The 9,953-nt window shown below is 41.2% G+C and overlaps 1 protein-coding gene and 1 long non-coding RNA gene across 3 annotated transcripts in view; both read right to left on the bottom strand.

Annotated features, from left to right (window-relative positions):
* Positions 1–4,829, bottom strand: part of LOC307157979 — a 58,866-nt gene extending 54,037 nt beyond the window's left edge. For both annotated transcript variants that reach the window (XR_013821155.1, XR_013821156.1), the window contains exon 1: positions 4,551–4,829. This is a non-coding gene — a long non-coding RNA (uncharacterized lncRNA). The remainder of the gene's footprint in view (positions 1–4,550) is intronic.
* Positions 4,830–7,545: 2,716 nt separating this feature from the next.
* Positions 7,546–9,879, bottom strand: phlda1 (pleckstrin homology-like domain, family A, member 1). The gene has a single exon (XM_079869043.1). The coding sequence runs from the start codon at positions 9,734–9,736 to the stop codon at positions 9,302–9,304; it is 435 nt and encodes a 144-aa protein (XP_079725169.1). The 5' UTR covers positions 9,737–9,879; the 3' UTR covers positions 7,546–9,301.
* Positions 9,880–9,953: the final 74 nt, after the last annotated feature.

Raw genomic sequence — 9,953 nt, forward strand, 5'->3', positions numbered from 1 at the left:
TCTAGTGCACTAGTGATGGGGACGAGACCGCCTATGCCGAGTCCGAGTCAAGACCGAGTCTTTGAAGGGTCGAGTCCGAGTCAAGACCGAGTCTTTGAAGGGTCGAGTCCGAGTCAAGACCGAGTCTTTGAAGGAACAAGTCCGAGTCGAGTCCGAGAAAGCAGAAATCGGTCTCGAGTACTACATCACTATCCTTATGCATCACTTTCTGACAGGACTTTTACGGGCTTTTCCCAAATCACTGAAGTGACCTCGACGTCCGGGTTAGCGGTAGCATGAGCCGTCAGGCAAGTGTAATTTAAATAAACTCCTGATGTACTTACAAACTTTCCAATGCCTCGTTTTATGAGTACAGAACCTATTTATACGACTGTAGAAGTTATTCTGGGCATTATTAGTGGGGTAATTTACGAGATACAAATTTGGAGCCAATAGCGCCTGCAATAAGCCATCCGGCTGATTTCTCTAAATAAGCTCTAACTTTAATAATGTTCAACCAAGGGGAGAAAAGGCTTCTGGGGGGGTGTTTGGCTCGAGGTCATGGTGCAAAGGACCTTAGGTTGATTTTACTCCGAACAATCCCTTTAATATTTGATCCAATGTTGCTTCTCACATCATTTTGTTGTTTTTAGATTTTTTTAGATATTTTTACTAGAAAACAAGTCCAAAAGGGCGACTTTAAAACAAATTTTTTGCATTGTAAAGGATGCTATTGATCTTTACGAACACACAGGTGAATAAACAGTATCTATCCTCTAAGGTACAAAGCAATGAAAGAACAATTATCATAGCCAGCGGCCGTTGTTCTTGAGAGGTGGCGGTTATGAGTGGGAGGAAAGGGTGGGACCGTCCCGTTGCGGTCACACACTCCTAGACTCCTGTATAAACAACCGCTCATCTCCCAACTGACTCACAAAACCAATGACCTTCCCCCACACATCTAAGAAATCGCACTCATTCCTTGAGAAACACTATCAAAATGTGCTTCATTCATGCATTTTTGACATAGACTTGGGCCAGTAAGAAACCACGCAACAACCCACATATTGACACACTAAAACCGCTCAGAACAACTGAATATCGACACTATTATCTTCTGTAGAGCTGCTTTATAGCTGAAACTGAATTGGTTTCAAATTTGATGAACTTTGCAACCTTGATATTGTCACTGAACTGAATTGAATCAACATTAAACCAAATTGATCTGAATAACAACACAATAATCTTCTGTAGAGTTGCTTTACAGCTGAATCAAATTTGCTTCATGACTGTAAACACTGATTTTTCAAAGTTGTAAAACAGACTATTAAGAGTGTTTCAGACTATTTCACTATATCAAAATTTCAAAATGTGTTAATTGCCGTTTCTTTGTAATTATTTGTGAAATTTAAGAGCAATTTCTGAGTGAAAATTGTTTCACAGTAAATTCTACTTTTTTTGTGTAGCTAAATGATGAACTTTACAACATTTACACTGTTATTGAAATGAACTGAATCAATTTTGAAATAAATTGAGCTGAATAACAATACTGTTGAATTGAGGTTGATTCATAATTGATGAATTTTGCCACATTAAGTAATTTTCCTGACTATTTCTGTATTGTATAAATCACAATATAAACAACTTTGCAACGCTATGCACAAACAGCACTTGTGATTATTGTTATTAATAAGTGCAATTATTTACTGACCATTCCTTGGTCTCTATTATATTGTTGTTGCTGGCATCAAAAGCAAACAGCCAACAGCCTTTACTAAAATCACTAACTGAGAAAAGCATGAGTGTGGGAACCCTGTTGTTCATGCAAAACTATCTTCAGGATATTGATATTCCACTTTAACGCACACTAACGTACAGGACAGCCGCCTGGCAGGTTTTCTTTGGTCTGTTATTCAAATGAGTTGGGCGTTACAGAGGGGAAACCTCGGCTGATTTAAATGTCAAAAGATAATTTGAATGGGTATGTTTGGGAGTTATTTAATTACCAAGAAACCTTATAGGCCGAGAGAAGCTGAACATGAGTAATATTCTGAAATGTCAAGTGCTCTCTCGCCTCATTTCAGAGCTGAAACTCTGCCGGATGTGAATCAGCTTTTGATAGTCCGTCTGTCCGTCCATCCGTCTATTAATGTGCTTAGTTGGTTATTTCAGTCTAAAAAACGGATAGATGAGAAAGTCACTCCGGATTTTTGTGCATGTATCATTTGGGAAGAGACACAGTTGATTTTCTTCGGCTACAGAGCCTTGTTCCTCTCAGGCGCCGTCTTATCAGTGACCTTGAGCGGTTTGCTGTGAAATACGACGGACTCGTGAAGTAAGCAACACCTGGGCTGTGTGGGTGTGTGAAAACACTGATACTAAACGCACACAAGGAAGCACTTAAACTCACTTCTGCTGACAAACGCAGAACTAAAGTCAACAACAAAATCCTTGAGAGTTTTACTGAACACACATTCACCAAACTCTGAGCAAGCAAATCAAGTGCTTTGAATTTTGAACATGTAGAAAACATGAAATATGACATTGTCCTCAGTGGTTTTTCCGAGAGAGCAAAACTGAACAAACGGACTCCCCTGATTCTCCGGAGAAAATGATCCCAGTAATCATCACATGAGATCTCAATAATGGCTCAAACTGTGTCTTCAACTAAAAGTCAAGAGCATTTCTCATCAATTGATCTGAGATGCAACCCACGTTCATTTGACAGCTCCATACTCTTGCTGTATGTCAACAACATTTGTCAGTTGATACTCAAATGAAATACATTCCCATTAATTCTCCAGAAATACAAAAGAGCAACTTCTAAACAATGGATTTTTGCTTTGGATTAATTTCCCTAAAAGTGTCCAAAACTGTTTCCAGTTACAACATGTTGATAACACTTTACGTGAAGCCTTTAAATGTTATAAAAAGCATTATACAAGTATTTTAATCATCTTATAATACAAAGTATGACATTATGGTAGCTTTAAAGGTCTCATTTACTAACATTAGCTAATACATTCACCATATTTTACAGTATATATAAACCTTTGTTATGATAGTTTAAAAAAATGCTCATGTTAGTTCACAGTGCATTATATTAAGCGTAGCGTTAGTTCTGGCAGGTCACGTTAGTCAAGCTCGCATCAGTGACTCTCAGCTGATCCACGTCTACATATACGAATACGGCGCATATCACTGTATACATATATAAGCTCATTCAGTGTTATCAGCAGCTATCGCGTTTCTCAGGAGCGAATTACCCCCCTCCCTCCCCAGCTCTTCTCGTCAGTCAGGATTTGGCATTCTGAATCCCCTTGAATCAGAATAAAATCTTGAATTAATAATATCTGCAATACATTCATGTTGGTTCTGTTCTGTTTCCCCTAACGGGGGTTATTGCTGCTCTCCAACAACAGAACCACACCGCCAATACTAAACGTATGCTAATTGTCAATCGTATTTGACGATAGTGGTCCTGACAGAATTAATGTTAATACAACTTTTGAGTAGGCTACCTTAAAAATAGTAAATGTTGAGATTAAGATGAACTAAGATTAATTAATGCGCTGTTCATTGTTAGATCATGTTGACCATAGTGCAGTTAACTAATATTAACACATTTAAAGTGCTACTTGTCTATTCATTGTAACACATAAAATGTAATGCTTTTAAAAACATAACAAACGACCATTTTCAGAATCTGCAATTATAATGCATTTTTACAATTATTTATGAAAATAATGCATTATGCATAAAGGCCTCAAGTGAAGTGTTAATAGAGGCATATTCCTCTAAGTGAAGTCTGTTTTTAATCCTAGATAAGACAGCATTTTCTGCAGTGTTTACTCACTCACTGATGTAAATCACCAGCATGATCATGTGTCATGTGTCTTATTCTGGTCGCCAGCGCTTGATATGGGCAAGGTGACATTCTGTATCTAATCTGACTTCCTGTCTGTGGACTGAGGGGCGGCAGCAGCTGTGCTAATGAAGACTGGTGTGACTGGCTTCAGGGTGAACGGGAACAGGTGCAGGCTGGAGGGGAGAGAGAAAGAGAGAGAGAGAGAGAGAGAGAGAGAGAGAGAGAGAGAGAGAGAGAGAGAGAGAGAGAAAGGGCCCTCTGTTCCAGAGATCACTCACCCATAACAGACACAAGGGCCAAAGTCAAGTGTTACGCCAGGAGATTTAAAGTTAGCTGTTCAACTGTTCACATAGTACTTCTGAAAATATCACATAAGTATTTTGATAACACATCTGAAATATTACATTAAAGGAAAGGGGGGGCTGGGGGGCTGGGGGGGGGTGAACTAGCCTTTTAAAGGAACATTAAGACAGTTTAATGGAAATATTAATTTGCCATTAATATAAAAGTGCATTAACAAAAATTCTAGCTTCAATGTTTTGTTTGTTTTCACCAACTGAGGTCTGAAGATTTAATACGGTTAAGTTATAGCCTACACAGTTCGGTTCTCATTCAAAACTCACAACCGCATCTTGAGTGCTGTAATTAGGCTACTCTAAACTGAACATAAGTGTGTGTTTGTTGCTTGTTTTCGGTAACTTACATAGACGGGGACACGCAGACGCCGTGTGTCAAGTGACGGTTTTAGATACTGACGTCCACGAGAGCTTCCGTGTTTATTGTTTTGGGTTTTTTTTTGGTTTGTTTTATGAGTTGTAGCCTACTCTGCGCGTGATGCTCTGCAGTTGATGGATACACACTCCCAATTCAACCGAAATATTGCGTCAACATCTTTGATATTTACATTAGTCACTGAGACAACTGGTTACAGGTAATATTCACGGCTATGCAATTACCAAAAAAGCGACTGACCTCGGTTTTATGAAACAGTTCATTCAGTCGAATCGAGTCCGATTCACTTCAACTAACCTGTAATGATTCGATTATTGAAAATGTGATTCTTTCCGCGAACCGGTTTCTTCAAACAATTCTACTCAGTGAACCGGTTAAAATAATCGATTTCGTCAGTAATTTCGTCATTTCTACTCTATATGGCCCTTCAAACGGAATCAAATAACTAGCACATAGGCTATTAAGGTCGTTTATTACTTTATATTAGTTTTGCACCTAAAGCAGCTTAGGCTACAGGCAGTGACCGACTTCATTTACATCTCTTCTCTAAAAATCTCTTTTCCAAAAATGTTTTATTTCCATAAAATGCGATTTAATCAAAGAAAACTGAAGTCATAAACATATTTTCATCACATTTGTTAAACGTTCTGCTTGTGATTAAACAAATGCACATTTCTCTCCCTTAGTCAAATCATCAGCTTTTAAAATAGCCTTCCAGACACTATTTATTAACTTTGTTCATCATCTGACAGGCAGCTGACTGGAAGACAACACACACCCGGTGTGTCTTTGTCAGCGCTTTCAACAGCCATGAAGTTAATAACAAATATCCTTTTAATAGCAAATATCTAACTAGCTAGCGGGGGTTTTACTTGGTTAAAATGACAATCATTATCATCAGCTGACATTCACAAGGGTTTGTAAGTTTGCCCCAAGAAGTATCTGAGACTAAAAGCAAATTATTACCGTTCCAAACTGCCTGTTTTATTTCCAAAACTGAACAATGTTAATAAATAAAATTAGAAATTCACTTCATGTGTCTTCATGTTTATTAGTTTTATGCTTTATGATGTTATGCTTCATATACTTATAGTGTATCATGTCATTAGCTAACATACTGAAATTGATTCATCAGACTCTGGGTCGTTTGGGAGTTGCTTTGCTGGTGTGCTTTGAATAAGGAGCACTATAGGTTTCAGTAAGGATGCTATCTTAGATGATACAGACAGCAAGACAGTTCACATGGTTCTGGAACAAAATGACAAATACATAAGCATGTGAAACAGATGCTGAAGTTTCACTGTCGCCCTCCGGCTCTGTCATTGGCTTGTTTTCAGCACATCTCTCCATCCTACACCTTCTGCTTTGATAATTAGCTTTCGTTTAATTCCACACGACTGCCGGAAGGAGTAAATGATTACACGATTAAATGGCATTTTGAAAATTACAATGATTTTGTAGCAGAAACACTGCTGAAGCTCCAGCCAAACTACAAACCTCAGCCCGTGATTTCTGGTGCAATTACGTCATAATCTAACGTGGTTTGTGGATGTTTGATCATTTTAGGAGCTGATTGTGGATAAAAACGTATTCCAGAGGATGTGTGAATGTCCATTTCCTGGACAATAACCTGGTTTGTGGTCCAAAAATGCTATTTTTGTAACAGGCCTGTTTCCGTTTGAAAGCCGTACGGTGAAATAAATGCCGTTTCTGATACTGTGACAAACGGATGTGGTTCATAAACACATGAGATCAGCATCTATAAGAGTGACATTCCTGGAGCACATCTCAGATTACACAGAGGTGTACAGGCGTAAAAATAGATAATCGGGGGGGTGTGTGCATTGGGCAGAGAATGAGGCAGTCTGCCATTTTTACACTCTTACCCATAATGCCCTGCGAGGCCTTTGAAAGAATCTCAGCCATGCACTGAAACACACACACATGCATTTGTCAGCAGCACGACTGATCTTTCCACTCACACTTGCTTATCAAATCCACACAGGAACTATGACACGACACTGAAGTACAGTAGTGTGATGTAATGAAGCCGTCCTCGTCCACAAAGGTCATGTGTATCCAATAACACACACTCATCCTTCACGGCGGCCCTGCATCGGGTGCTCGTTCTGATTTAGCGTTGGGGTTTTAATTAAGTTGGACGGCTTCTCCGGGTGCGTTCGGAGGCGTAGATGCGTGGCCAACACTTCGTCTTACTGACAGCTCTGACAGTGAAATATTATTCAAGGAAACGGCTTCCACTTATAGCTCAGGAAGACAGACGAGTGATTTGACGGCAGGAGACACGAGACGCGTTGGAAACGTGAACCATAAGGCCTGAAACACGAGCATGTGATTGCAAACGCTGTGCAATGAATGCAATTCATAATGCAATGCACATGTGATTTGCATTCTCAGCATCTTCTTCCACGACTCATTTTCAAGTCGAGGCAGAGCAAGAGTTTGAAGAAGCAACCCAGCAAAGCAATCGCCGTCATTTCACCGTATTCGTCCGGCTATAAGTAACACACTTCTAGCCAAAATAACCTTGAATTTGGTTACATGTCGAAAATAACTAGCGAGATGTATGATATTCCATCATGCAATCAAAGTAAACAGTGATTACAAGGTGTTTGGTTTCATTTCTTCACTCATTTCATTTCTTTATTATCTAATTGATGACTAGTCTATTCTTAGGATATGGTTAGACGTCTATTAAATGACCTAAATTGCCTTGTTTAAGCCTAGACGTCTGGGCTGTGTTTGGACGGCTATTAGACGTCTTTTAAACGCAAAATTGCATGCTGGGAACCTAGTTTAAGTTTAGCTTTGTTGTGTTGGTGTTGGCATTTGCACGTGTGTAATGTTTCTGGCCGAACCGTGTGCATTGCCATTTGTTCTTTCTGTACCACAAAAACCCAATAAATCACAGCACTAAGCAAAGACAAGGATGCAACATTCATTTGAAATGGAATGTATATTTCAAAGGTATGAAAGTGGCATTCACATCAGCTTAAGGAACAATGCCGCTCCATCAGAAAATGTCATTGTCACGCAGGACTCGACAGCAGATCATCTGATGAATCAACAATATCCAGTTCAGTTCTGTCGCTGCACGCTCAACTGAGACGTTTTATGTAATGCATTATTGATCGGAAAATACACAGATCAACATCCTCAGTCAGGATAGAGGCCACATTTAATTCAACGGGAATGAAGTGGAATGAAGTTTTTCCAGTGGAACAAAATGGAAAACTGCACATCAATCACTGCATTAAATATGGCGTCCACACACTGACTGAGGTCAATGACACAGTCAACGTTCATAGTTCAAATGAATGAACCTTAACAGAGTATGAGTTACGTCATGTCAGCATGATCCACCCAATAAAATGAAGTACATTCTTTGGTTTGAAAAACAAGAAAGCGAACCAACAATGCATCTCTTCAAAACCAGCATTGGTCAAATGTGAATCCTCCATCCAAACCAGTTACATGAATAAAAAAAAAAAGTAATCAAAAGCTTATTCTGAGATTCTGAAATGCATCAAGTGTACCTTAAGAGACATAACCCAACATTCAGATATGCAAATGACCAGTTACAAAATATATGTACAAATAAATATATAATCAAATGCAGAAGTGCTGAGAGCATCTCTACTGGTCGAGCATCAGAGATCACTAAAGATCTGGTGGATCTGAGAGGGTTTCAGGAGTCTGCAGTTTTCCGGTGAACGTCCACTGGATGTGTGACGCTCAGGTGGTCTCTTTAAAATCCCTGCACACACACACATGCAGACTGCGATCTGGACCGTGACGAATTGGCCTCTCAGGTCTCCTGGAAGATATTGATTCCACGTCCAGAGCCGCACAAGACTGACAAATGAAACCGCGCTGAAGTGGAAAGTGATGATGGCACTTCTGTTCAAGACAGACGAACGGTGATGCACTAAAGGCATTTCACATTCACAACCCATAAACGTATAAGAGAGACGGGGGTTAGTTGTCACACCTTTCACTTTCAGGCAGTTTTTGTATCAATACAGACTTTAAAGTATTTGCTTCAGAAATCATATGAACATTTACACCATTACAGCCCCAAAAAAGAAAATACAGTTTATTGGGGCATGTTGTCACAATGGGAACCTTTCATTTTTTGACACTAAATTTAGCTAAATAAAATAATTCTGAAACATCAATTCAAAGAGCAAAAGAAAAAATTGACCAACATGGATTTTAATTCATTACTTCGTGTGACAACTTGCCCCAACCTGGCATTTTTGGAGAATACAATCTCAAATCTACCTTAATTATATTGCTCCCTCTCACCTTAATATATCCCAGCGTGATTTTACAGTTTAAAAAAAAAAAAAATTATATTACATTCCTTATTAGGAGGGCAGAATCCACAAAACTGCTCATAATTGAAGATGGATGTTTGAAACCAACACGCGGCATAACCACTGCTAGACAATAAAGCTCAATGTGACAACTTGCCCCGGCCCCCCCTACAATCTCCGAGGTGATATTCCCGTCTGGTATACGATGATAATTCAGCTGTGATGTCTTTCAATGCATGAAGAGCGTCTGCACGCGCGTCCAAGTGCACAAGGTGACACCGAACCGACGCCCGCGAGCTCCGCGCTCCTGCAACGCGCTTCCACGCGGGAGCGTCCCTTGATCTCGCGCACTCCGGAGAGGCTCCGCGGGGTCTCACGCGTCCTACTGCGCGTTTCGGAGCATCTTCTGCGAGGAGACCATCAGCAGCTGCTGCTGCTTCTGCCGGCTGGACTTCACGGCCAGGATCGCCTGGCGGTTCTTGTACTGGACCATCTGGAGCGTGATCTCCGCGTTCCAGCCCTCGTCCTGCGGGCACCTGAAGTCGATCTCTCGGCCCTCGGACATCACCACCGTGAAGTACACGTACTTCCCCTTGCGCTCCACGCAGTCCACGGTCTTCATGTTGGCGAAGTGCAGCTCCTTCACCTTGCAGCCGGTGTCGTGGGGGTGGTGGTGGTGGTGTTTGTGTGGGTGAAGCATCAGCCCGTCCTCGGTCAGCACGCAGCGCTTCTTCTTCCACAGCTGCAACAGCCCGTCACTGCGCTTCTCCAGCGCGCCCTCCTTCAGCACGCGCGCGCCGCCACCGGACTCCAGCATCTCGTCAGATCGCGCATGAAACGAGCCTGTGCGGGACTGGGTCTGGGTTCGGATTCGGGCTGGGACTGGGGCTGTAGCCTAGGTAGGCGGACGGATGGATGTCCCGGGTCTGCGAGGACTGTGATGATCGGGACAGAGCGCGCACGGGGGTTTTCTTTCACGCGCGGACCGCCCACTGCATGAGTGAAGCACGCGCGCTCAACTCGGCAACATCAGC

The sequence above is a fragment of the Squalius cephalus genome (assembly GCF_949319135.1).
Source record: "Squalius cephalus genome assembly, chromosome: 4".
Taxonomy (NCBI): domain Eukaryota; kingdom Metazoa; phylum Chordata; class Actinopteri; order Cypriniformes; family Leuciscidae; genus Squalius; species Squalius cephalus.

Bases quoted from the DNA above. Each gene is read 5' to 3' on its own strand.
- phlda1 (XM_079869043.1), bottom strand. From the start codon at position 9,736: ATGCTGGAGTCCGGTGGCGGCGCGCGCGTGCTGAAGGAGGGCGCGCTG.